The following is a 27,987-nucleotide window of genomic DNA, read 5'->3' as shown; positions in this document are numbered from 1 at the left end:
AATGTTAATCAGTTAACTTGCCTTTAGTTTACAAGGGCAACTTGTTTATAATCTGAACCATACTACTGCCAACGGTGTGGGAGCTGGTGTGTCATGCCGGCACACTATTTTTAAAACTGAGTGAAAGACATGGTGGGAAATAACTATTTAAAAGCAAAGATGAGGTAAATCCAAGTGGCACAGGCTTTAATCTTTATGAAAACCACTGTTGGGGGAAAAGGAAGAAGGGGGGGGGGGATGCAAAGGCACGTGTGCTGGTGACGACTGCTGAGCCTTAAATTCCGGAGAACTGTACTAAAAAGATCTTGGGAATGGTGTCTGGATGGGATATTATTACAGCATCTACAGCATCTACCCCTGCTTTATAGATTTCAAGAGCTCTTCTGCCAACTGACAAAAGCACAAATCATAGCATTAAACCAGAGCTATCTAAAAGCGCTTCTGCAGGGAATTTAATAAAAATTTAATCTAAGTCTGTTGCTTTCCAGTCATCTTTATTTATAATTCTCCATTCATCTTGTTAAAAAATGATCTACACTAATATGCCAAATTTCAAAACTTACTGTGTAACAGTAATCAAAACATGGGCACTGATGTAGAGACAGACAGATGGTGGTACAGAGGGAGAGTCCAGAAATAAATCCTGGTGTCTATAATGTAAAGTGACTTTTCACAAAGTCGCCAAGACCAATCAGCAGGGAACAGTTTCTTCAACAAAAGGTGTTTGGACAACTAGGTATCCACATAAAAAAGAATAAAGCCGAACCCTTACATCACCAAACACAAAAATTAGCCAATAATGGATCGAAGACCAAAATGTAAGAGTTAAAGCTAATACAAATCAAAGGCATCTTATCACCTTGGATTTGGTCATGGATTCTTAGATATGATGCCAAAAGCACAAGCAACAACAAAAATACTGACCACCCAGGATTTATTCAAGACTGAACTTCAAAAGTCAGTACTGAATTCAAGACAGTACTGAAGAGGGACGCATGCACTGGAGGTGGCAAACAGGCGGACAGAGAGCTGGCCTGTCCACACAGGAACAGTGAGTCCAGGGAAGGTGAGGGCGCTGTCCTGAAGCACTTGTAGGTCAGTACCCTAGAAAATTCTATTATCTGTCAGAAAACCAGAAAGTGATGTGTGCGTACTTTTTCAGAAAGTACATACTGACTTAAGAATTGCCAGAAGGTGGGCCTCCCTGGTGGCGCATTGGGTTGAACACAGCGCTGTGGAGCTGTCCCCAGCCTCTGAGGCACCGGTTCAATTCCCGGCCAGGGAGATTTCCACATGGCATAGCAGACCTCTCCTGTCTCGCCCGCTGCTCCCCTCAGCAGTATATTTCAGTCCTTCTGCTTGTTCTGCTCCCCGCTCTGTCTCTGGTGAATCCTCTCACCCTCCCGCGCCTCTGGCCTACACCCTAGTACTTATATAAATAAATCTCTCTTAAAAAAAAAAAAAAAGAAATGCCAGGAGGTGTATACAAAAGCCGAAGAATAATCTCTGGTCCTCAAGGCACTTAGAGCATCACTGGGGAAAAAAACACTATCACAAAATTAGTTGACAAATAAGTCATAATGAGCTTGACTATCACACCAGGTGGTCAGAGAAGACTCTTGAAACAATCTCGAAGGTCTGGTTATACATAAACAAGTTGAAGGGGAAGGTCAATATGCTGGTCTGTGCGCACCCAAGGACCAAGGGCCTGCAGCTCCACAGAGTAAGGGAGTTCGGTTAGGGTTCTGCCCACCTGCCCGCCACAGGGGTGGGTCACCTCCAGGCAAAAATGATTGTGGATTTGTGGGTAAAGCAGATTTCCCTAAATGATTTACCATAAAGATCAAGCAAACAAAACTGGCATAAAGCAAGCTCAACATGTTCTTGAAATCCAACAGATGTCTTTTTATATGAAACTACACACTAGTATTTAATAGAAACACACAATCCACAGCTACACACACACACACGCACACACGGGGAGAGCACAGACGTCAATACCAGTAGTTCCGGTTCTATGGGCTCATGGGGTCTGCTTCCTTGCTCACGTTCTGTAATTTCCAAGTGGAATTTTCTTTTTTAAAAGGCAATATTTGTGTGTTTGTTTGGTTTTTTTTTGGGGGGGGAGTACTTCTAAAATTATAATAATTTTATTTTAAAAGCACACTGCTCATAGAGGTGTAGAATACCACTGGGGGAACCGTTAAGAGACTGGCTGAGTGGAAGCCTGGGGATTGGAGAACATGAGTCAAGGGTCAGAACAGGCACTCCCACTGTGCCCTCTCTGTGTCTTTTGAATTCAGAACCATGTTTATCACCCATTTAAAAACAAATAGATTTTGAAAAACCACAATGACAAGAAAGATGGATGCTTCAATCACCCCTACTTCAGGTCTTCAGAGACTACAAACATACAAGGGAAGAGCCAGCAGCTGTGAGCTATGCCTCCTTTCCACCTGGCCTCTTGAGGTGTGTCAGAATTGTTGCAGTATCAGCAGAAAGCTCATCCTTGGAGACTAGGAGGGTCTCGCAGGGAGACCCCTGATCAGCCCACGGGCAGGCTTCCTGGCCACCCATGGCTCCCCAGCTAACCTGCCACTTCTGCCCACAACTCATCACCCGCGGGTGCCACACTGTGCCTTCTATGGCCCCGAGACCCCGCAGCTCCTTGTGCAAAAGTCATCTCGGGGGCTTCTTATCCTGAGGTCCCCATAGCCCGTGCAGAGACTGAGAGGCTGGAAGCTGTGGCAAGGCCCACGAGGCCATCTGCTATCAGTCCTGCCATCGTGCCTGCTCTGTGTCCTTGCTGCGGCCGAGCAGGCCCAGCCGGGGAAGCCTGAGTGACACGGAAGCCGAAGCCCACTCTGGGGGTCTTCAGAGTGACAATCAGCTGAGGTACACACCGCCCTTCACCAGCAGCAGAAATGCAGTGAGCTACTTACCAGATCGCTAGGCAGCACAAGACGACGAACGAGGTCTTTCAAAAACTAGCCTTAACATTTAGCTCTCCGCTGCGGTGGCCACTGGTCATTTGTGACGGTCACAGCAAAGTACTGGAGGGAGGGAGCACTTGCAAAGAATTTAATTAGGGGAAAAAAGTGTTTTAAAAAATAGCAGAATTATACCCTATAGGGGTAACACATCCATTTAAGTTAACTTAATCAGGCTTCCCGGTGTGTTTTTTAACTTTGTTCTTTTCTATAGAGCATGACTATTAAACGTTTATAAAATACACTTATTTGAAATGCTTTAAATATAAAACATACAATTCAAGAATTCAAGCACAAAACAAAGCATTATGGGCTCATGAATACAATTACAAAACAGAGTAATGAAAATTTAACAGTTTCAAATAAGTAGCCAGCCCGCTGCACTGCGCTGCTGGCAGATTTAAATGAGAGACAAAGCACGAGCAATGTCAATTAGCGTAGTGTACTGTGTGAGAGGAAGAAAGAAATGTTCAAATTCCAGTAGTGGTATTAAGTTCCTTTCTAATCTGGATTAAAAGTAACAGTTTTGTTTTTAATAAATTATTAGAAAATTTTCACTTTAAATTATGCCAACCGTGCAAATCACAAATGGCCCCTCGTAGACACCCAGGTGACCGCTGGGCACACCCCCGGCGCCAGGCCAGCATCCGTGGCAGGCTGGCCTTTCTGGCTCAATGACGAGTGTCCAAGATCGTGTTTCTTGTAAGCAGCTCACTTACAGTCCAAGAACAAACACAATCAAACAAAATGAACCTATGCACTGTTTCTTTAAAAAAAAAAAAAGGAAAGAAACAGTATAAATCAAGTTTTAACCCAGTGAAAATCCGTTTTTAAAGTGTCGTGGCTGCGTGCATCTTCTTTTTCAGCTGAAAGGGTGAAGAACAATAGCCACGACTTTGTTACAGACCAAAATCCAACAAGTAATTCCAACACCACCTGAAAATAAAGAAAGTCGGTGTGAGCGCTCCCCGGAGTCCTGCGCACTACCCCCCTGCCTCTCAGGTGCAAGGGGCCGCCCACACCTCGCAGGACAGCCATGCTCTGGGAGTGCGCGTTCGGGCTGTCTACGGGTTCTCAGGGTTGCTGCCTGTTCCTCACAGGACCACTCAGAGCGGCAGGCACTGATCTGGGTCTCCTTCCTGTCTTTATGACATTCGCAACTGTGAGGCCCCCGTGAAACCACTTTGCCTCTCAAAAAGTGTGACAAAGGAAGCTGCGTTTGCCCTTCTGATGTCAGACACAGGCAGACAGGCCACAGGAGTGGTACCCCATGCCCTCCCCGCTGGACGCCCCGCTGGCAGCACCGAGACCTAGCAGCAAGGGAGAGGGAGCTGAACTGGAAATCTTCAAAACAGTCCTTCCTTTCAACCCAGTGATTCACCCCCAGAGGCGTCACAGAGCAGCGCCCAGTGGTCCATCTCAACTGAGGGCAGGACGTGTGCCCCAGGGTTGCAGTCCCAGTCCAGAAGGACCAAATAAATGCCCTTTCATGGGGAAGTGAGTAAGTCATGACACAGGCAAACAAAGCACAATTATTCAAAATTCCTTAGTAAAGCAGTTTAACAGCACGGGAAAGCCTGTGTTAAAAAGTAGGAAGAGGTAAACAACTGTATTTAGCTGACCCGTCATTCAGATGACCTTACCTGAATAATATTAATTAAAAAGATTGGAAAGAATATGCCACAATGTTAAGAGGCGTTATCCATAGCTAATGAGTTTTTAATTCTATTTCTAATCGCTCTGCAATGGCATGCACTATTCTCGACATCCACAAGAAACTGCCTTTCAAAAAGGAAAGCGTGGCCGAGAGCAGTACATGCTCCAGGAGAGATGAAGAGAGATGAAGCATATGAAGAACTGAAAAGAAGTCACAGAATGTGGAAACCAGAGTGGTGTCTCCATAAACAGGGTCTCGGACGCCAGGTATTGGGCTTGAATCCGGAAACAAGACCAGAGTAAAAGCCCCACTTTGCCACCTGATGTGCCCGTGACACTGGACAAGTCAGGTGACTTCTCTGGACACCGGTTTCTTCCCTGCCAGGCCTGTGCTCACTAGTGAGAGCGGCAATGAGGGTGAATGGGGGAGCCCACCTCCTGCCACATCGGCGCAAGCAAGCTAGCCATGTTCTTCCACTGGGTTTTCTAGAAAAGTCTTACCTGCCACTCTAGTAGGAAATGCTACCAGACGGTCTAGTGGCGTTATCCATTTACTCGGCACCACAGCCACAGGGACAGAGTAATACTTCCAGATGAGCGAGACCATCAGGGCGGCCTGCAAAGACACTGCCGGTCAGTAGGAACACCCGGGGGGACCAGGCCACTCTCCAGATCCACAACCTCAAGACCATCAAGACCATCAATCCAGCCCCTGCCACCAACAGACATGTACACCAGCCACTGATCGCTGGTGCACAACATTCCCAAAACACACAGGCGACAAGTGGGGGCGCCTTCTGTGAGCAGCCCGTTCACTGAGCATTATATGACACTATTTAAATTAGCTGACCCATCAACCAGACACCCACACTCAGTGCTCCCTTTTCATGGGGTACCTCCTGCGAGCAACCAGGCTTTGTCAAATTCCATCTTAAGAGAGAGAGGTGGCAGGTCTTGAAAAACTTGTCAAGTCTCCCATCCCGTGCAAAGGCAAGCCCTCTTAGCTGAAATGTGGGGAGAGGCGGGGTCTCTCCCTGCTTCCCGAGCAGCATCCGTCACGGACATGGACACGCCACCCAAATGAGTGGACCGACTGGAGGGCCCCGGCTCTAAGAAGACCTACAACCTTGAATCCTTTGCCCCAGTAAGATGGCACCTATCACTGAAACCGAGCTCCTTTAAGGCAGCCACGACAATGAGTACACGGCTACGAAAACCCCCCAGGTGAGGAAGTCAGGCACCGAAGCCATCGGCCTATACTGAGACTGTGGGCTCCCTAGCTGGAGAGCAGACAGCCTCACCTGTGTACTCCACGTTACAAGGTCATGAGTGACCTTAGAAATGCCACATCTAAACAGGCTGCTCTCACCTCACCTCACAGGCTCCCAACACTGCACAGCAAGAACCCCAGAGGCCTTCTTCCGTATCCACGGCTCAACAATCCCAACATCTCACAGCTCAGACAGAATCCAGGCTTTCCTATGAAGTCTCTGTCCCACCACAAGCAGGCAGGACCCGCAGCTGGAAGCAGGCAAGCCTGAATTCCCAGCCCTGCTTCCATGAGGTTCTGAGGACAGTCCACTATCAACTTGAGTGACTCAGGTGACACAACAGGACACTTACTTGCAGTACGTAGAAAGTGACACTTACAACCCATTTGATCTTGGCCAACTGAGCTGTCCGAGCTTTCACTGAAAGGAGAAACAGGATGGAGTGATTACAGCAGTCAAGGACTGTGAAGAAAATATTCAAGTCCCAGAAATATCGTTTCCTCTTTTAAAACATTTTTTGATTATGTCTGTTACATTTGCTAAATATACTTAGGAAATATAAAATGGAATCTCTTTTTTTTTAATAATTTTTTTTCATTTTATAGTTTGTTTTTGGTTTTTTTTTAATACAAGCACTGGGTACAGTCAGAAGCGCGGGAGGGTGAGAGAATTCACCAGAGCCAGAGCGGGGAGCAGAGCAGGCAGAAGGACCGAAGGACACTGCTGAGGGGAGCAGTGGGCGGCAGGAGAGGTCTGCGCGCCATGTGGGACCCTCCTCAGGTGGCCGGGGAGCAGCCGGGGATCGAACCAGCGCCGCAGAGGCCGCCGGCAGCTTCGCAACCCAGCGCTCAACTGCTGCGCCACTGGGGAGGCCCTAAAATGGAATTTCTATGCCATTATTTATTTTTTTTATTATTATTATTTATTTATTTATTTATAGAGGCCTGTTTTATTTGTTTGTTTGTTTGTTTATACATGCACTGGGTAGTCAGAAGCGCGGGAGGGTGAGAGAATTCACCAGAGCCAGAGCGGGGAGCAGAGCAGGCAGAAGGACCGAAGTACACTGCTGAGGGGAGCAGCGGGCGGCAGGAGAGGTCTGTGCGCCATGTGGGACCCTCCTCTGGTGGCCAGGGAGCAGCCGGGGATCGAACCGGCGTCGCAGAAGCTGCGGGCAGCTTCGCAACCCAGCGCTCAACCGCTGCGCCACCGGGGAGGCCCACTATGCCATTATTTAAAATAAAACCACACGAAGATTATAAGATTTGAAGTTTTAATTTGGAAAACCTTAAAAACATTCATCTAAATCAGATTTTTAGGGCCTCCCTGGTGGCGCAAGGGTTTAAGCACTGCACTATGAAGCAATCCCCAGCCTCTGCAGCATGAGTTCGATCGCTGACCAGCCTGGGAGCAACCCACATGGCGCAGCACACCTCTCCTGTCTCGCCCGCTGCTCCCCTCAGCAGTGTACTTCAGTCAGTCTGCCTGTTCTGTTCCCCACTCTGTCCCTGGTGAATCCTCTCGCCCCCCTCATCTCCGGCCTGTACCCCAGCTCTTGTATGCAAAAATAAATAAATCTTTAAAAAAAAATAAAAAATAAAATCTACTATCTTAAAAAAAAAAAAATCAGATTTTTATAGAGCACTTGCTAACAGGACGAAAGTTTCTTCCCTGATTTCCCCTACCACAGAGCACTCGGGCATTGCTCCTCACTGCTCTGGAAGCACATCCAGAGAAGTGCTCTCCACCACGGAGCCTGGGAGGCGCGGCGGCAGAGGTGAGGGTGGATGAGGCCTGGCCTCTCCAGGAAACCCTTAAGGTCAGCGCGGGACCTTTTCTCAAGACCAGAACAAAAGCCCCCGGGAGCCCACTATGAGGTTCTCTCAGAAGACTGTCGAATATGAAAATGACGACCAGCCGTAACAACACAGCTCTGAAAGACACCTAAGAGGACGCTACATGTTTCTGTGTTTAGAAAGCGAAGATCCACCCACTAAGGAGAAAGGAGTAATTATTACTGGGTTTCCTCCAGACAACATCAACGTTTCTATCCCATCTGACACATCCAAGAACCAAAGGATACACTCTACTCACCTGCACATAAAGCCTCATTCGTTAACCAGCGCTCACGCACCACCCACCCCCCGCCCCTCCTCACCCCCAAACCACCACCCCCCCACCCCTCCTCACCCCCCTCCCCCACCCCGCTGAAAGCAGTACCGTGAGTTTTGAGCTTGTCTGTCATCTTGTTGATCCTCCTTTCCAGCCTGGCGTATCTGGCGAATTCGTCCATCATGTTGACCGTGGACAGCTCTTGCTTCATGTCCTGGATCTCGGCTCGCATCTGCGACTCCTGCTCGGCGTCCTTCTGCAGCACCCTGGACATCTGGTAGCGGGGTCGGCGGGTCAGTGCCTCTCCTCTGGGCACATGTCCGCGCCGCCCCCCCACCATCCTCTCTCCAGCTGGTCAACTCTTTGCCCACAGGGCCGCTCTGCTGCCTTGTCCTGCTCCTAGTCCTACAACCACCACAAAACAAAAACACCCTGCGATCTGAGTCATGCTATTCAATTATGCTTTTCTTTTTGCCTGTGTGTGCTGGCACAGCTGTATGCCTCTTTCCTAGAAGTGTAACACTGCTGACAACATGAAAACCCACCCAGCCCCCAGAGCCGTCTTTCGGGTGCCAAGGGCCACACGCCCTCCTTCCTCCCTGAAGAATTCAGTCCTACATTAAGTGGACAGAGCAAGCTGCGGGAGCAGGATGCCCCGAAGCCGTGGTCGGGAGGAAGCAACCCAACGGGAGAGAGGCTGGTGCTGGGCAGCGACCGGCTGCTGCAGACACACCAGCCCAGTGACCAGGGGTTCAGGCCAACAATACACCTCCAAATGGCTAGTTCCCTGTGCTGTATGCACAACTCTTCCGCACACTTAAAATATTTTAATAGAGTAGTAAGAAAGGCCAAAGGGGACAGGCATTTGAGCCACAGGTCTGCGCAAGCTGGTGGGGGGGAATAGGGGGCGGCCAGTGAGAGTGGCACAGGTCTGGGAGGGGGGGCAGCACAGTGGCACAAGCTGCAGGCCTCAGGAGGGGAAGAGGAGCCCTCGACCCCACCATCTTTGCCGGCTATGCGGACACCTGACCACCCCCTGACACGAACTGAAGGGCATCCACCCCAGTCAGATCCACCGTGGAGAAGAAAATGCAAGGCCAATTCTCTTTAAAAATCATAGAAATCACCTTCCAAGAGCAAGGATTTTACAGATATTGCTTAAACTTTATAAAACAAGGCACAGGTGCAATGAGGGCTTTTTGAAGCCGTGGGGGTTGCGTCTCCTGTTGTGGGGTTACCCTACTGAGCATCAGAAGTCACCAAGCTGTCCACCTGCACAGTAACAAATTCCAATAGATGCAAACTATGCATCAATACATCTGACTTTTAAATCTAAATTGTAAGAAGAAGAATGGGGGGGCTGCAATTGTATGGGGAATATAACAATAAAATTTATAAAAAAAAAAATAAATTGTAAGAAGAAAACAACAATGCTTAGCGTTAGAGACTACGCAAAACAAGCAAAAACTGCAGAGACCTCCGTGAGTGAGGGCAGGGAGTGAACTTGAAGGGAACTGAAGTTTTGTGCTTAAATCAGACAACTGCAGTGTTCAAAAAAAAAGAATCCGTTACATTTTGAAGTACTTTAAAAATGCTTAGAGGTGTAAACAGATGCCAACATTAGCCCGTCTTCCTTGTAAGTGATCACATGTGCTAGGGTTACGAATTCAATGGTATGATCTGATAAGATTTGAATTTCAGTGTATTCTGAAGGTGAATCTTTAAAATAAAAAATAAATCTTTTAGGTCCTGTGTACTCAAAAGCACTTCCCAGGACATGAAAGCGCCCACTGGAAGAAACAGGCACGCTCTGCAGGGCACAGATTTTCTAGGACTTGGAACTGGGTCCACAAAGAACTGAGGCAGATACTGAGTTTCTGACGTGTGTCAGGATGATGGGGGCAGTGGAAATCTGGAGAGAAAAAGGACAGAACAAGCCCTTCCTGTCACCGTCCCCAGAGACAGGCTGCCAGCCTGTGTGAACGCAAGGGTCCTCCCAGCAGCTGCCTGGGGTCGTGTCCAAGTTCCACCCTCCGTGTGCCAACAGACAAAAGGTCTGGGCCCCAACCAGAGGTCACACGGGGACCCCACTCACCCGCTGGCATCTCTGCCCCAGATGCACCTGAAAACCAAGGCCTAGCGACACCTGCAGCCTCAGCGCATCCCTCCTGGACCCCACTCGGGTGTGTCCCAACGCCAGACAGGCCTGACATAGGCAGGACCCGGGGCAGAGCAGAACTTCCTGCTCCCACAGGCAAACTCGGCTGAGCAGTCGCCAAAGTTTCCTCGCCCACTACAGTTCTTACTGTTCAGTTTTCCCAGCCTGCACGTGCCTGCGCGCGCTCTCTACCAATTGTTGGCTGCAGCGAAAATAAAGGACTTACAGACCTTGCAAAAGAAGGGAGTTACAACCTGAGACCTGACCCCGAGACCAGACCAGTTCAAACTGGCGCTGCGGGCACAGGCGGGCCCACAGCCCCGAGACGGCCACCAGCGGCACCCCCAGACGGATGGACTCTGGTCAGGTCCACCCTCCTTGCTCCTCCGCCAATAAAGTCAACTCCTCTGTGAAAGGTCCATGCAGGAGGCCGGAATGCAGGAGCCAACCAGGAAGCCCACCTGGGGGGCAGGAATGCGGATACCTGCCTGGAGGACTCAGACGATGAGCCTCCCCCCTCCCCCTACGAGTCTCATCTCAGACAAAGAGCCTCTACCTGCCCTACGAACTTTTCCCGCCCTACGAGCCCAACTACCCACCTGACCTCTCCTCGCCCTATAAAACCCTGCTTCCCCCTAACAACGTGCGCGACTCCACGGACCCCGCCTTGGGTGCGTGAGGTCCGCCCGGGGCGCAATAAACTCTCCCTCCCTTTGAGGAATGTAGCCTGGCTCTCCCTGTCTTTACCGCGCCGAACCTTTCACTCTGTTCTTAAAACCCAGCCCTGGAGTCCGCACAGACACCCCCCCACCCCCCAACAACGCAGGCGGGGCCCGGGGTCGCCCAGAGCTCGCTCCTGTCCCGCCCGCCGGTCCTCGCCCGTGTCAGGGGCCTCGCGGGCTTGGGCGCGGCCCGACCCGCCCTCGGCCATGGCCAGGGCTTGGCCGCCCGTGCGGCCGGGGGGGGGGGGGGGCGGGGTTGGGGGGCTCCGGGTCCCGGCAAAGAGCCGAGGCCCTGCCGAGGGCGGCCCGGCAGCCCCGCGCACCGCGCCAGCGCGGCAGGTCCCGCCCGGCCGGCCGGAGCACCGGACCCCAAACTCGTGGGGGCCCCACGACCCCTGGCCACCACCTAAAGGACCACTCGGGGGCGACCTCGACGCACGCCAGGGCCCGGGAGGGGGGCGCCCGGGGAGGGGGGTGCCCAGGGGAGGGGGGCGCCCGGGGAGGGGGCGTCCAGGGGAGAGGGGCGTCCGGGGGAGGGGGGCGCCCAGGGGAAGGGGGGCGCCCGGGGAGGGAGGAGCTTGTGGGCTTCAAGCAGACGTGGCGGTCAGCCCTCAAAGAGGTTCGGCAGGGGCAGTCAGGCCCCAACGGAAGCCGAGGGTGCGGTGGGGACTCCGTGAGGAAGGGCCCCGGGCAGCGATGACCAAACACGGGGTGCCCCACCCACGTCCCGCCAGTCAGGGCGCCTGCGCAGTACACGGGGCCGCCGGCGCCCCTCCGCCCCCCCCAGCCGCGCCGCCCCGCGCCTGCGCAGTACCCACGGCCACCCCAGGACTGCGGCGCCTGCGCAGGAGCCCCTGGGCAGCGCGGAGCGGGGTGTCTGTGTACCCCGCCTCCTCTCCGCCTCCAGGTTGGACGTGCTGATCGCCAACAGGCGCTTTCACACACCATCCTCGACCAGCGAGAACGGGAAAGGAGACCCTCAGGGACACGCCACCCTGCCGACCCCGGGTCTGCAGCCTCCTCCGACCCCAGGCGGCCGGGCCCGGCCCCGCCAAGCTTCTGGCTGGGGGGGGGCGGGGGGGCCTCGAGAAGGCTCGGCCTGCGGGGCTGGGGGGCGCTCCCTCGCACGGGGCCCTCGCACCGGCCGCAGACGCCCTCGTGGACAGGCGCCCGCGACCCCCTCGGGCCGACCGCCAGCCACGGGCTGGACTCAGCCACTCCCTGTCCGCCCTTCGCACCCGGCCCACAACCCTGACAAACCGCGGCAACCCCAGGAAACCGGTGTAGACCCGGCTTGAGGCGAGAGGTCGGAGGGTCGGAGACACAGCCCGCGGGAGCAGCACAGGACGCGCGCAGGGCGGGCGCCCGAGACACACGCCAGGGGAGCCAGGGTTGCCTGGCGGGGGAGCCTAAGGTGGGGGCAGTTTGGCTACAGTCACTGCCATCCCCCAACAGACGCCTCCCCCCTGTAAGAAACCAGGAACTATTGTAGAGGAATGAAAACCCACCCAGCCGCTCGGAGCCAGGAGATCAGCTGTGCATGGGCCCAGCATGAGGGGAGGGAGCTGGATTCGTACTAGAATGCAGGAGAAACTGCGAGGACGAGCAGCTCAGAGTCGAGAAATATTTACAACCATCCTTTCGGGAACGCGTTAACACACAGAACACAGAACTCCCACGTCTACACCAAAAAGCAGCCCCTCCTCTCACTGTGAGCCTGCAGAGGGCACCCTAGCCCTGGGGACAGCTCCTGGCGCCCTATTTAAAAAGGACCAAGAACTCAAGAGACACTTTTCGAAGAAGATAGACAGGGCCTCTCCGGCGGCGGTGGCGCAGCGCTGTGAAGCTGTAGCGCTGTGAAGCTGTCCGCAGCCTCTGCAGACCTGGTTCGATTCCCAGCTGTCCAGGGAGATGGACACGCGCACTCCCACATGGCGCACAGACCTCCCCTGTCTCCCGCTGCTCCCCTCAGCAGTGTATTTCCTCTGTCTGCCTGTTCTGTTCCCTGCTGTCTCTGGTGAATTCTCTCACCCTCCCGCGCCTGTTGCCTGCACCCCAGCTCTTGTATAAATAAATAAATCTTTAAAAAAAAAAATAAACTGGTGGCCAATAAGCACATGAAATGATGTTCAACATCACTAATCAGGAAGATGAGCATCAAAACCACCTGGTGGAGCCTTCCCTAGTGGTGCAGGCGGTTGAGCGCAGTGCTGTGAAGCTGTCCGCAGCCTCTGCAGCACCAGTTCAATCAGCCAGCCAGCGAGGGTCCCACATGGCGCGGCCGACCTCTCCTGTTACCCCGCTGCTCCCCTCAGCGGTAGATTGCAGTCAGTCTGCCTGTTCTGTTCCCCGCTGTCTCTAGTGAATCCTCTCATCCTCCTGCGCATCTGGCCTGTACCCTGGTTCTTGTATAAATAAAATAAATCTTTAAAAAGAAAAAACACACCTCTGCACACCTATCAGGAAGATTCTTATCACCAAAAAAGAAAAAAAAGACAAGTGAAGAATGTGGAGCAATAACAACCCCAGTGTACTGCAGGTGAGAATGTAAAATGGTGCAGCCACTGTGGAAAACAGGGTGGTTTCTCAGAAAAAGTAGATGTAGATTTGCCAATATGACCCAGCGACTCCACTTCTGAGAATCACCCAAAAGATTAAAAACAGAGACTCAAGTAGTTATTTGTACACCAATGTTCTAGCCTGTCCACAAAAGTCAAAAGATGGAAACAACCCAAATACCCACCAAAAAAAGTGAACAGGCAAACAAGAGGTGGTCTGCAAGACAATGGCCCAGCGCTCACCCTCACAAGGACAGGCCAGAAAGACAATACGCTGAGTGAAGTAAACCAGACATGAAAGGACAAATATCGCATGATTTCCCTTGGCTGGTTTCCAGGGAAGGGGAACGTGGACTCAGGGTTTAATGAGTAGAGTTTCCGCTTAGGAGGATGAGAAAGTTCTGGAGTTAGGTGATGGCACTGGACAGCAATGTGAGTGGACTTAATGCCAGTGCACTGTACACCTAAAAAAAGGTTTCAGTAGTAGATTTTAAACATATTTTACCCCCAAAAAATTTAAAGGCATGAGATGGGCAGGGGCCAGCTCTTCAAGGGCCTTTTATGCAATGCTAAGGGCTCGTGCCGTCATCCTAAGAACCAGGCGGCGCGGGGAAAGACTCTGAATGCCAGGGCTTAAGAGAGAAATCCCTGTCAGGAACGCGGTAGGCAGGCCCGGGTCAGAGCTTCGTGCACTCAGCTAGCACTGGGAAAACACAACAGGGAGAGGCAGGGCTCCTGCTACTCTTAAGTACCAATTTCTATGCGGAGAGAAAATCAGGGACCACTGAGTTTCGGGGGATGATGGTAGGAAGAGCGCACCCCGTCTTACTGGACGATGCTAGGAAGAGCGCACCCCGTCTTACCGGACGATGCTAGGAAGAGCGCACCCCGTCTTACCGGACGATGCTAGGAAGAGCGCACCCCGTCTTACCGGACGATGCTAGGAAGAGCGCACCCCGTCTTACCGGACGATGCTAGGAAGAGCGCACCCCGTCTTACCGGACGATGCTAGAAGAGCGCACCCCGTCTTACCGGACGATGCTAGGAAGAGCGCACCCCGTCTTACCGGACGATGCTGGGAAGAGCGCACCCCGTCTTACCGGACGATGCTAGGAAGAGCGCACCCCGTCTTAGCGGACGATGCTAGGAAGAGCGCACCCCGTCTTACCGGACGATGCTAGGAAGAGCGCACCCCGTCTTAGCGGACGATGCTAGGAAGAGCGCACCCCGTCTTACCGGACGATGCTAGGAAGAGCGCACCCCGTCTTAGCGGACGATGCTAGGAAGAGCGCACCCCGTCTTACCGGACGATGCTAGGAAGAGCGCACCCCGTCTTACCGGACGATGCTAGGAAGAGCGCACCCCGTCTTAGCGGACGATGCTAGGAAGAGCGCACCCCGTCTTACCGGACGATGCTAGAAGAGCGCACCCCGTCTTACCGGACGATGCTAGGAAGAGCGCACCCCGTCTTACCGGACGATGCTGGGAAGAGCGCACCCCGTCTTAGCGGACGATGCTAGGAAGAGCGCACCCCGTCTTAGCGGACGATGCTAGGAAGAGCGCACCCCGTCTTACCGGACGATGCTGGGAAGAGCGCACCCCGTCTTACCAGGCGTCAGCCGGGGTCAGCCGCTCGCTCCCACAGGGGGCGACAGAGGGCGCCCTTTGCACGGGCTCGGCGCCCCACACTTCCCCGCACACACCCCACGACCACCCAAGGGGCCGCCAAGCCCCTGCCCGTGCAGCGTCGGAGAGCCCCGAGGCGGGCATCAGCCCTCCCGCCCGCGAGGCCCCAGGCGCGGCGCGCTCGGCTCCGGGCCTCCCCGCCCCGCTGCGGCTCCTGCGCGCGGGCTCCTGCTCCGGGACCCGGCCCGCCCGCGAGCGAGGCCGAGGCCGCCGGGCAGCGCCGGGCCCGCACCAGCCGCCGAGCCCGGGCCGAGGCCGCGCCCCGCCCCGAGAACGCAGACACCGCGCAGCGCTGAGACCCCGAAAGCCGGGTCCGCCCCGCGCGAGGCCCGGGCCATGCGCGCCCCGCCCGGCGAGCCTGAGACCCCGCCGGGCGCGCGGGGGCCGGGGCGGCGGCCCCGGGAAGGCCAGGCCGGCACTTACGAAGGAGGACAGGGACGGGAGGAGAATCCTGAGGACGTTGCAGCCGAACACGAAGCTGAGCACCAGCAGCCACGCCCCGCGGTCGGCCTCCTCCGCGCTCATCCCGGACGCGGCCGCGGCCCCGGCTCCGCTACGGCAGCTCCATGGGGACCACGCCGGCCGCGCGCTCGCGCCTGCGCACTGCGGCCCCGCACCCCCAGGGACGCCGCCGCGCCTGCGCACCGCGGCCCCGCAACCCCAGGGACGCCGCCGCGCCTGCGCACTGAGCCGCACAGGCGAGGCCCGGCTCTTTTCCTCCCGCTACGCCTCCACCCTCCCGGTTCGGGTCGCCCTCCGGCTTCCGTAGTTCCCGCCCCGGCGCCGCTCGGCTGGATCGCGCGTCCGGGCTCCGCGGGTTCCGCTAGCTGTCGCGGCCCGTCTCCTCTGCAACCCGCTGGTTAAGTCATCGCTCCTCGGGTTGACGCGCTCTCAGCCCTAAATGAGCTCATTTTAGGAGGAATCTTTCGTTTTCTTTTAAGCAGCTGCACGTAAACTGTCTTCAGTTTGCGAGGAAAAGGTGAAACGAGCTGCAGTGACCGCCCCTGAGAAATCCAATAATGTGAACAAATAAGGATGTTCAAAGCAAAAATATATGTTAATTAAAAAAAAAAAAAAAAACACAACACGGGCCTCCCCGGTGGCTCAGCGGTTGAGCGCTGGGTTGCGAAGCTGCCCGCGGCCTCTGTGGCGCCGGTTCGATCCCCGGCTGCTCCCCGGCCACCGGAGGAGGGTCCCGCATGGCGCGCAGACCTCTCCTGCCGCCCGCTGCTCCCCTCAGCAGTGTCCTTTGGTCTTTCTGCCTGCTCTGCTCCCCGCTCTGGCTCTGGTGAATTCTCTCACCCTCCCGTGCTTCTGACTGTACACAGTGCTTGCATAAATAAATAAAAATAAATCTTAAAAAAAAAAAAGATGTGTGTCAATAATACATCTGTTATAAAAAAAAAAAACACGATGGTCAATCTAAGCAACTTAAAAACTGCACACCTGAAAAATGAGTACTAGGAGGCATCATTGGCAACCGGCCTTTGAGAAAATCGCCTAAATTTAAGATGCTAAAGAATCCCAAGTCACCTTTATGTCTTTAGCTGCCTCTTCTACCATGGATGATTTTTTTTTTAAGATCTATTTATGCATACAAGAACTGGGGTACAGGCTGGGAGGCGGTGAGAGGATTCACCAGAGACAGACCGGGAACAGTACAGGGAGACTGATGAAATCCACTGCTGAGGGGAGCAGCGGGGAGACAGGAGAGGTCTGTGCGCCATGTGGGTGGCTCCCTGGCCGGGGATCGAACTCCTGCTGCAGTGGCTGCAGATAGCTTCATAGGTTGTATCTTAACCACTTGTGCCACCAGGGAAGCCCCATGGATGAATTCTTGATTCAAAATGAGTCAAGGAGGTATGGTTCAACTAATTTCCATTCCAAAAAAAAAAAAAAAAAGTGAAGCAAAGCTACTCAATAGTTGTAGAGGAAGGTGATGCTGAACTGGGTGGGAGCCGGCCTCTCCTCCACAGCCTTTCCCTCCAGCTGAACCATCAAAAGCTGCAATTAGGCTACTGGCTCCTCCACTCACTGGAGATGACTATAGACGGAGAAACTGTTACCCCCGTGCAAACCTTCACCCTGTACAAAACCTACATGCACTACAGAGTCCATGTCCTTCAGTTACTGTTCTCTTCTAGGTGGACTCTTTTACAGGAGAGTCTGTTGTTTAAAGGTCAAATCAAAGAACCAGCCAAAACCAACTTGAATGTGCACAACCTACCCAACAGGTACAAATACATACCAGAAGGGGAAAAGTGCATGCGGGGCTCTACCTTGAAGAAAATCCTGCCCCCTTTGTCTGCTTTAAAAGTAACTCTCCCCATCAGGGAAGGAGAAGTGCTTTGGAACACAAGTTACCCCTTTATCCATCTTGTCAAGCAATAAAGTTCTTGCTCTGCTTTTCTGAGTCTGATCATTGTATTAATTGATTTACAGTGGCCCCATGGCTGACCTTGGGGTGGTGACAAACCTACCTCATGGAAAGTCTCCTCCATTCAGCCTTAAAAGGAGAACATCAGAAAAAAAAAAAAAGAGAGCATCAGATCTTCCCATACCCACTATATCCCACCCCACTGCCACATACACCCAGGAGGAGGCTCACTACTTCCTGGTGACACAAAAATCTGACAAAGCACCAGGAATGTCCTTGACCATATGCAGCAGTGATGGGAAAGGATTAGTAGCAACCAGCATTAAGGCAACCTGATTTAAATAACTCCACTCTGGCCCTCCCTGGTGGCGCAAGGGGTTAAGATGCAACCTATGAAGCTCACCGCAGCCACTGAAGCACAAGTTTAATCCCCAGCCATAGGAGCTACCTACATGGTGCAGCAGACCTCTCCTAACTTGCCCGCTGTTCCCCTCAGCAGTGTATTTCAGTCAATCGCCTGTTTTGCTCCCCACTCTGTCTCTGGTGGATCTTCTAACCCCCTAAACCTCTGGCCTGTACCCCAGCTCTTGTATACATAAATAAATAAATCTTTGAAAATAAATAAATAAATAACTCCACTTTGTCCTATTGTTTCATCTGAGCAGGTCTCAAAATAAGCACCAGCCATGGAAGACTGAGGAAAGAAAGTATGAACACCAGGACATCTCTATGAATCAGTCTAGACCTAGTAACCCCAGATGTACTCAGAATGGAGTAACTAAGATCAGTTACTCAGTGAGTCAGTGCAGAGGTGGTTTTTTATCCAGACAGGCACATCAAGAACCCAGTTCTGAAATGCAATGTGAAAAGAAAATTGTCCCAACTATTCCCAAAACAGAAGGAACTAAATTTTTATCTTGGCTTTGGCCAAGTGAAAATGATAATGATTCATTCATGCAAATGCAAAATGATAATGATTCATTCATGCAAAAAGCAGACTGACAATCTTTCCACCTGAAACTGGGGATACTGAATATTTTTTTTCAAGAACTGGGGTACAGGCCAGATGTGCGGGGAGGGTGAGAGGATTCACCAGAGACAGATTTGGGAACAGAACAGGCAGACTCACCAAAATACACTGCTGAAGGGAGCAGTGGGCAAGACAGGAAAGGTCTGCAGCACCATCTGGGTATCTCCCCAGCTGGCTGGGGTCAACCTCACGCTGCAGAGGCTGCAGACAGCTCCACAGCGCTGTCCTCAACCGCCTGCACCACCGGAGAGGCCCAGAGGTACTGAATATTAATGTACAATCTGTAGTGTTTGTTTCAGCAACTGACGCAAGCTAAGGAAAGGCAATTATCTCACATGCACAATTTCATATCCCTTCTACTGTTCTGGCTGCCCTAAGCCCGGACTTTACCCTGTGTATTATCAACCTGCTTTAGTGTCAGTATAACTGACAATGAATGAAGTACTAGGACTTCTTGGTCAGAATATGGCACTTTCATATAGCAGAGTGTTCAAGCATCCTTGCATGGCATGTGCCGACATGGGCTTGCGTAAACAATTTTGCTGTGCTTCTTTAATTTGTTTTTAAAAAGTCATTGATGGGCCTCCCCAATGGCGCAGCAAGTTGAGTGTAGCGCTGTGAAGCTGTCCGCAGCCTCTACAGTGCGGGTTCAATCCCAGCCCGTGAGAATCCCACATGGCACAGCAGACCTCTCCTGTCCCGCCCGCTGCTTCCCTCAGCAGTGTATTTCAGTCGTCTGCCTGATCTGCTCCCCGCTCTGTCTCTAGTGAGTCCTCTCACTCTCCCACACCTCTGGCCTGTACCCCAGCTCTTGTATAAACATAAATAAATCTTTTTTTAAAAAAGTCATTGATGAAAATTTTAAAACGCAATGCCTCACACACCTTGGATAATGGTCAAACCCCTTAACCTGGCATTACATGCCTCCTGCAGACCGCCCTTCCTCTTCTCGCTGCGTCTTTTCTCTCATCTAAACAGTCTGTTCTCCCTGTTCCACTCTGACACATTCTGTTAAATCTGCACGCCTTGGGATGTGCTGTCCCCTGCTAACCTGTGGCTTCCCTTTTCCCTTATGAGGACATACATGTGTGTACTTTCTCTCCCTCCTAAATGACCACCTGACTCCAGGAGAGTTTTCTTTCCACTCCAGGCAGGGCCCGTCATAATGCCTGGCACAGGGTACCTACTCAGTACAGGTTTGAGCAATAAACTTAGGCACTCTCCAACATCAATTTTTTATGTATTCAAAAGAACTGTTTTATTAAAAAGGGAGAGAAGAGTAAAAGACACTTGCTTAGACACAAGCAGGTGAAAGAGCTGGTTAATGTCAATTTTTTAAAATGCAAATAGGAGAGAGGGAACAAAAAGCAAGAGGAAAGGATCAATTTCACCCTTACCCGGTGCCCTCCAATTGTTCTCCCCAGGCAAGCACTGGCACCACTTTCTTGTGTAGTTTCCCTAAGATACACAAAGATACCAGGATGTGTAGGAGAGATGTATGCAGCTATATAGAGAGATATGTGTATATAAGTGTATTAGATGTGTTGGCTGAAACAGATGGAGGCAAGCAAAAATTAAGTGAGCATCTTAAAGAATCAAGACTGAGGACTCATTCCTGGGAACAGCCTCCATCCCAGCTCACTCTGGGAAAGCTGCCGAAGTGCTGAGCCTCACAATGAGAATTTGTAGTCTGCCAGGAAAATATTTTCAAGAATCCAGACAGATGTCCAGTCAATGTATCCATTTGCTGTTGTCTATACATTGAGGGAAAAAAAGAAGACTTAATATTTACCCTATCTATAGCCTTATCTTTTGGGAACTAGGAGTTTCACTTGCCTGGAGAGAATGTTTCTGCAATTATGGACATAGCTTCATCGCAAGGCCTGTCCAGTTGTGTCTTGGCTCTCCAGCTTTTGCCCCTTAGTTGAGACCAAGGAGAGGGGATATGCTTTTAATGGTTGCTTTTAGTTTACAGATGCCATGCAGGAAATAAGATGGGCACTTGCAATTGTAAACTGAGAAGTCAGAAAACGTCCTTGAGAGGGTGACATTTGTGCAAAGACTGGTAGGAGGTGGGGAAGGGAGTCACCTCTGCCACATTCCAGGCAGAAAACAGCAGGTGACAAAGCCCTGAAGCAGAGGTGCCCAACCTGCTTGTGGTCAGGAAGGTGGAAGAGGGTTGCAGGGATGAAAACTGTTGAAACAGGCCAGAGGGCTTTACATGTCACTCTGTGGGCTTCCCTCTTTCTTCCATGAGGGAAGGTCCTAGAGTCATTGACCAGGATGGCCACTGTGTGACAGTAGTTCCTAGTGCCCACTTGCTCCAGGCAGGTACAGCCTCACTGTTTGCAGCAGCTCAGCACTGCTCTATGTGGAGCTGCCAGGTTATCCCCACCTCCACGAAGATGGACATGTGGCTTGTTTCCCATCTTTCGGACTCATCTCCGAGAATTCCAGGAGACAATTTTCCAATTGCAAACTTTTTCTACAGTAGCCTGTGGACTGAAAATAAATACTACTAATTGCAGCTCCCTCTGCTCTGGGAAACTGCAGAGTGAGCACCTTGAAGTTAGCATAAAGGGGGAAAAAGAATTAACTATTTTTGCTGTGAAGCGCCGTGCAGCCAAATCAACACACCAAGGCGACCACGTCCCTTGCGATGCTGCAAACTGCTGCGGGAAGGAAGCCGAGATAAGCTGCATAACGGCGTTCAGGTCCGCAGAAGCAAGCTCTATCCAGGAGAGTCAGAAATCTCTGTAAGCCTCAGTCCTTGTGCTACTCGCAGAGACAGCTGAATCTGAATGCAGAATGAGAGGTCACTGCTGTTTCATACAAAGCTTCCTTTCTCCTTAACCAGAGTATAACCAGATGGCTCCTTTGCCGCCACTATAGGTGCATGTGTCTCCTCGTGTGCCCATAGCTGAGCACACCTGCAGAGTGAGCCCGGCACCTGAGAAGCCCGGTGCGTCTCCCGCTATCGTATCGGACCCGTCAGATCGCTCCGAATAATCTTTAATCAGTTTCTTTTTGAATCGCTACACAGCGGTGATTATTTCAGCTGACAAACGCAACTGAATCTGGCAGCTAAGCTTACGTTCCTTGCGCAAGGAAGCAACAGTGGCGCGCGACCTCTCGGGTCTCGGGGCTGCGAGACCGACTCCAGCCCGAAGACCTTTCTCACCTGTGCAGGTGCTCAGGTGAGCAACCCGCCCCCAAACGGGCAGGAGCTGGGGTGCGCGAGCGGACGCGCCCTGGGAACGAGGGGGCCAGGAGTCCCGAACCCACTCGCTCGCCCCTGGCGTCTCCCGGCACCGCCGGCGGGAGGATGATGCCCGCGGCCAGCGGACCCACGGCGAGCGGACCCGGCCCCAGCGGAGTTCCGCGCCTGCGCACTGGCGGCCCGCGCCGGCCCCGCTTCCCACGACCTCCCCGCCCGCGCCTGCGCACTGGGGCCGCTTCCCGCAGGCCTGAGGAGTAGCGGACCCGCGACGGGCCGCCTAGGGCACGAGGACGGGCTTGTTAAGTCCACTGTGTCTCCCCCCCGTCGGCGACACCAGCGGCGGCTCGCCCCGCCGGCCCCGGCCCGGGGGCAGGCCTCGCGGCGGCCGGCTCTCCGGGCCCTGGCCGGAGCCCAGGTGTCCAGCGGCGGTGGGCGGGGCCACGTGCGACACGTGGCGGGCGTCCGCCAATCGGCGCGCAGACCGCACTTTGCGGCTCGCCTTCAAACAAACTACCGTGAGGCGAGACCGACCCCTGGGGCCCCGCCCCCGTCGCCTGGGTCGGGGGCCCCGCGAGACGGCGGGCGGGGTGGGGGCGCCGCGGGCGGGGGCGGGGCGGGCGGGCGAGTGACGGCCCGCCTAACCTATTCCGGGCGCGGGCCGCGGCGCGGTGGGCCCCGCAGCCAATGGGCGGGGGCGGGGGCGGGGGGCGGCCCGGCGGGCGGGGAGGGGGAGCCCGCGGCCGGGGGACGCGGGGGGAGGAGGGGGCGGTCTCGCAATCCGGTTCCATCCGGTTCTCCCACCGCCCCCGCCGCGGGTCCAGGCAGCTCGGGCGGCGGGAGGAGCGGCAGCGGCCCGGCAGCGCAGCTCGCGGAGGCTCTCGGCGCGCGGCGGCCCGCAGGCACCCGGCACGCGCCCGCCCCGCCGCCACGATGCCCAAGAGGAAGGTGAGCGGCCGCCGCGGCCCGCGCACGCCCCCTCGGCCGCCCGGCGCCCCGCGAGGCCCGCGCCCCGCCGCGCCCGCCGCGGGGGGTGCGGGCGGCGCGCGGGGCGGGCGGGCGCCCGGGGGGCGTTCTGGAACGTTCGGCCGCCGGAGGGGCCGGGTGGGCGATTCGAACGCGGCGGCGGGAAGCCGGTGACGTCACGCGGCCGGGCATTGTTCTCGCGGCGCGCGCGGGCCGGGGGCGCGGGCCGGGGCCGGGGCTGGCGGGCGGCGCCCACTCCCGTCCCTTCCCTCCGCAGGTCAGCTCGGCCGAGGGGGCGGCCAAGGAGGAGGTAAGCGCGCGCGGCCGGCCCGGGGGCCCCGGGGGGGGCGCCCGCCCGCGGCCCATTGTCCTCTTCTCTCCGCAGCCCAAGCGGAGGTCGGCCCGGCTGTCGGCGGTGAGTAGCGCCCCGACCCCTCCGCGCGCGGGGCCCGCGCCCGGGGCGACGCTCACCCGCGCCCTTGCTTTGCAGAAGCCCGCGCCCGCGAACGTGGAGGCGAAGCCCAAGAAGGCGGCGGGAAAGGTAGGTCCGCGGGGGCGTCGGGGCGGCCGGGCCTCGGGCTGCGAGGGCCTCGGCCGAGGCGCGCGCTCGTCGCCGCGGCGTCCTCACCGCTCAGGGAGCGGCCCGCGGGCGCGCCTCGGCGGCCGGGCTGAGGGCCGAGGGCCGGACGCCCCGGACGCGGCCCGAGCCGAAGGGCGTTTGTGTCGCGCGCTGCGGTTCTTGCGGCCTCGGCGCCGGCGGGAAGGGGACGTTCTTCTAGCGCGAAGCCGGGCGCCTCGCGAGGGAGCCGCTCACCTGGCGCCGGGGGGCGGGCGCGGGGGGCGGCGACGCGGCTAACGGGGTCCGCGGGCGTTCCCTCGAGCGCGTGCGGCCTCAGTCAGCGGGACCGGCCCGAGGGGACGGGCGGCGGGTCACGTGACGGGCCGGCGGCGAAGTTGCTCTGGGTTACCTGCTTGATGGCGACCGAGGAAAGTACTGTGAGTCGTTGACAGCTTTGATGATGTGTGTAGCGTTCACCTTCTCTGCGCAGCCCACGGCTTTCCTCAGGAGTTCAAGGTGTGATTAATGGTCTTCACTTAAAACTTAGGTGAGCTTGCACTATGTGACGTCTCCTCTCTCCTCCCAACCGTCCGCCCCTCAAAAGTCCTTCATACTGTCACCACCTTCCCGAAAGTTACCTGGAACCTCAACGCTGCGTAACCGAAGTTGTTTTTTTCTGTCATCATACAGAGCTGCGTGCAAAAATCCATCCTTCAATAATAGGAAGTTCTTTTTGTGGTTTAAGTAAAGGGGTGGGGAGTGGAGGGTAAGTGGAGTAGATCAATTTAGAGCTTGTGGCAGAAGAGAAGGCAGCAGCTCTGTACGGATACCTCGGGAAGGGGCCCAAAGGCCGAAACTGTAGGGCGTCTTGTTGCACAATGTTGGCCTGAGTGGTGCACTGTCATCCCTCTTAGAGTTTAATAAACGAATTGGCTAAACTGCTGTGCTTCTCAGATTTTTCTTCCCTGTTCGTCTCTTTTGATATATTCTAAAAATTCATTTCCAAAGAAAACAGTTCAGATTTTACTCTGTTGGGTTTGGGACATCAGGTATAGTCCTCTTTTTCCACCTCAGTGAGGTCACCAGGTAAGTCTTTGTGTTGGTGTTGCCTAAGGGAAAAGACTGTTCCATTTTCTGGGAAAATGGGAAGGAAGAGGTGTGTGACTTGTAAATTTTCTCAGAACATTTTAAAGGTTAAGCCTGTTAGGGAAACATACTGATTTGTTCCATTTAGCTTATTAGTTAAAAAGGGGTGTTTTGGTATAGGTTACTGTGTGTACTGTTCTTTTAAGGTTTTGTGTGTTTATGCTACTGCTTAAGTGGTTGTGCAATTAGTGAGAAATTAATCAGATTACAAAGGGACAGCTTTTAATTACAGAAGCGATGATGACGCTCGGTGGTAGCAGCATCTGAGTAGCCGTGTGTCCAAAACATGTTTACTTACGACAAGTTCTGAAGGGTTGGCTTAGCAGTTGTCCTGCCATCTTGCCACAGGGGATGCCGGCTGGTACAAGCACGGGGCGCTGATTTGATCCCTCTTGGCACTGAGCCTTGAGAGACGTACATGCTTGTGGTCGGTGAGGGCTGGCGTTGGTCATGGGGTTCTTCTGTATCCCCATCGCTGGCGACCTAACTGCAGTTTGCTACATTCTTTCTTCGTAAGAAATTTTAAATATTTGTTGAGTTTCTCTCCTGTTGATGAAAATAATTGAAAAATAGTTTCATACTGCCTCAAAATCATTGCAATTATAAGCCTCTTTTAACGTCCTACTAACACCTGTAACTGCCAGGTTATTCGAATACTTACGTGAAAACATTAAACTCAAAATTGATCCTTTAGCTGCTCGTAGGATACCAGGGGACTGACTGACATGCAGCGTGGTGCTGTTTTTCAGGTGAATGTCCTCACTGAGGGTGAACGGCTCGTCAGGACAGTGATGGCTGATAGTTGGGCCGTTGTGCATGCTTGAGAGACGTTTGGGGTGGATGAGGCTCCCGTGGGAAGAGTCCTCGGCTAGTCCTCGCCTCACTCTTCTGTCCAGTGGAACTCACAGGGCAGCGGGAGGTGGAGAATGGGGAGTGGAGGGGGGCGTGACCTACCCTTGACCTTAGCGTCCAGCACCTTCCTGGTAACTGGGGTGGGCCAAAAGGGGGCTCTCTGGTGGTGTGACACGCTGCCGCGTGACACGGCTTTAACGGTGCCGTTCTGTGGCGCCGCCTTTACAGCAGAATGTCAGTGTAAAGTTCACACTTACAGCATACCCCTGTTCTGTCACAGGATAAATCATCAGACAAAAAAGTGCAAGCAAAAGGAAAGAGGGGCGCAAAGGGGAAGCAGGCGGAGGTGGCTAACCAAGAAACTAAAGAAGACTTGCCCGCAGAGAACGGAGAGACTAAGAACCAGGAGGTGAGGCGTGCTTGTGCGGTTTTTTGACGCTGGACAAAAAAATAATGAAATTGTGTCTTTGTGTGCAGCTGAAAATATAGCCTTTGTTTATAATATTTAAAATTTTGTGCTGTAACTCCAACTGAATAGATAATTTTAACTAGATGGTATTTGCCAAGTATATATGAAAATAGCTTTTTAAGTTTGTGAACAGATACTGTAATATATTTAGAATTTCTCCAGTCACACATCCATGATCTGTGTTGCACGCTGGAGGTGTGTTACTGTCATTCCTGATGTATTTAAAAAGATACCTAAATGGTAGGACATTTTTGTTGCACATCACCTTGGGGACTTTGTTAAAGAAATACTTATCACATTGCTGTAGCAATTTTGTGTATTCTGCATGTTACTTGCAACTTTTGGAAACCAGTCCCCTCATTTGGCACATTTGTCCCACTTTCATTTCTAATGAAGGCTTATTTTTCTTAAAAACAGCCATGTGTCTAGGACTCAGTAATAACTTAGAACAAATTTCAAAAAACCTGATGTCATTCATCTTTAAGCTATGAGGAAAGCAGACTTTTTAAGTAAACTGCAAGGTTTGTTTAAGTACTTAAGGCTTTGTTTCATGTTGTATTGGGTAAACTAGAAAAGATAGCGGTTTAAGATTAACTTTGAAACTTAAATTTGTAGGGTGGTTTTTTTGTTTGTTTTTTTGTTTTTCAAGAAAGCTACACCTAAGTTTGGCTTTTTTAAAATTTATTTATTTATTAAAGATTTATTTATTTATTTATACAAGCACTGGGTACAGTCAGAAGCGCGGGAGGGTGAGAGAATTCACCAGAGCCAGAGCGGGGAGCAGAGCAGGCAGAAGGACCGAAGGACACTGCTGAGGGGAGCAGCGGGCGGCAGGAGAGATCTGCGCGCCAGGTGGGACCCTCCTTCTGTGGCCAGGGAGCAGCCGGGGATCGAACCGGTGCTACAGAGGCTGCGGGCAGCTTTGCAACCCAGCGCTCAACCACTGCGCCACCAGGGAGGCCCGTACACCTAAGTTTTAATTTCTAGTTCTAAGCACATTTAATACATATTGTTAATATGCTATCACTAATCCATTTGAAAGAGGGGTTTGACCTCAAACATGTTACAGGCTTCAATTGATTTTCTTGACTCAATAGTGGTCTTTTTCTGTAGGGGCACTGAGCACCAAGCACGGCATGAGGGCATACGCGTGGGTCCTGCAGGCATGCCATCACACTGCATCTGCCCATCACAACTAATCCTTATTGTGAGAGTTGTAGTGCGTGCTGTTTGGTACGTTAGAACCGTAGTAGGTACCTCACAGCCTGTTCTGCTTAGCAACCTAGACAACACTTCACTGACTAGTGAGCATGCAAGAACAGTGAAATGGGGAGCCTCCCTGGTGGCGCAGGGGGTTAAGACGCAACCAGTGAAGCTAGCCACAGCCACTGCAGCACGAGTTTGATCCCCGGCCAGGGAGCTACTCACATGGCGCAGCAGACCCCTCTCTCCTCACTCTCCCACTGCTTCCCTCAGCGCAGTGTATTTCAGTCAATCCACCTGTTCTGTTTCCTCTCTGGCTCTGGTGAATCCTCATGCTCTGGCCTGTACCCCAGTTCTTGTATGCATAAATAAATAAATCTTTAAAAAACAAAAACAGTGACATGTCAGATTTGTGCACTAAATGCACCACAAAAGACACTGCTTACAGATAGAGCTGAGACAGTGGGGTCCCCGCAGGTGGGTGTGCATGGGGGCGTCTCAGTGTGCTTGCTGCTGTATCTGCACATGGCCACGGAGATGCGTGAAGATTGGTTTGCTGTTAAAATAAATTTTAGCGAGTAGGGACCAACCATTTCTAGCTTAATGGAGCAGCAGTGCTACAGAAGCCATGGTTGATCGTTGTTTGTCCTTTGATTTACAGAGTCCAGCTTCTGATGCCGCAGGAGAGAAAGAAGCCAAGTCTGATTAATGTCATGTACCATGTCTTACCAGTGCTCCCTGTCTCCCTTCTTGTACAATCCAGAGGAATATTTTTATCAACTATTTTGTAAATGCAAGTTTTTTAGTAGCTCTAGAAACATTTCTAAGAAGGAGGGAAACCCACCTCATCCCATTTTTTAAGTGTAAATGCTTTTTTTTAAGAGGTGAAATCATTTGCTGGTTGTTTATTTTTTGGTACAACCAGAAAATAGTGGGATATTGAATATGGGAGGCTTTGATTGTCTTGGGCGTCTGCTTAGCATTCCATAGACGGGGAAGTTTTTATATCCTGTTGTAT

At 53.1% G+C, this 27,987-nt stretch overlaps 2 protein-coding genes across 2 annotated transcripts; one reads left to right on the top strand and one right to left on the bottom strand.

Annotated features, from left to right (window-relative positions):
- Positions 1–3,779: 3,779 nt before the first annotated feature.
- GET1 (guided entry of tail-anchored proteins factor 1) lies at positions 3,780–16,002 on the bottom strand. The gene is made up of 5 exons (XM_084231579.1): positions 15,574–16,002; positions 8,135–8,300; positions 6,270–6,337; positions 5,148–5,262; positions 3,780–3,926 (listed from the first exon to the last, which is right to left on the bottom strand). Exons 1-5 carry the CDS (start codon positions 15,673–15,675, stop codon positions 3,853–3,855), a joined length of 525 nt encoding a protein of 174 aa, XP_084087705.1. The 5' UTR covers positions 15,676–16,002; the 3' UTR covers positions 3,780–3,852.
- A 6,705-nt stretch (positions 16,003–22,707) lies between these two features.
- HMGN1 (high mobility group nucleosome binding domain 1) lies at positions 22,708–27,678 on the top strand (the record flags this gene model as incomplete). Its single annotated transcript, XM_084232527.1, has 6 exons — positions 22,708–22,722; positions 23,018–23,050; positions 23,126–23,155; positions 23,231–23,281; positions 25,578–25,706; positions 27,631–27,678. 6 exons carry the CDS (start codon positions 22,708–22,710, stop codon positions 27,676–27,678), a joined length of 306 nt encoding a protein of 101 aa, XP_084088653.1.
- Positions 27,679–27,987: the final 309 nt, after the last annotated feature.

This window comes from Talpa europaea (genome assembly GCF_964194135.1).
Source record: "Talpa europaea genome assembly, chromosome: 4".
NCBI classification, from domain to species: Eukaryota; Metazoa; Chordata; class Mammalia; order Eulipotyphla; family Talpidae; genus Talpa; species Talpa europaea.
Note: the sequence above shows the minus strand (reverse complement) of the source record. Positions and strands in the feature narration are given on the sequence as shown.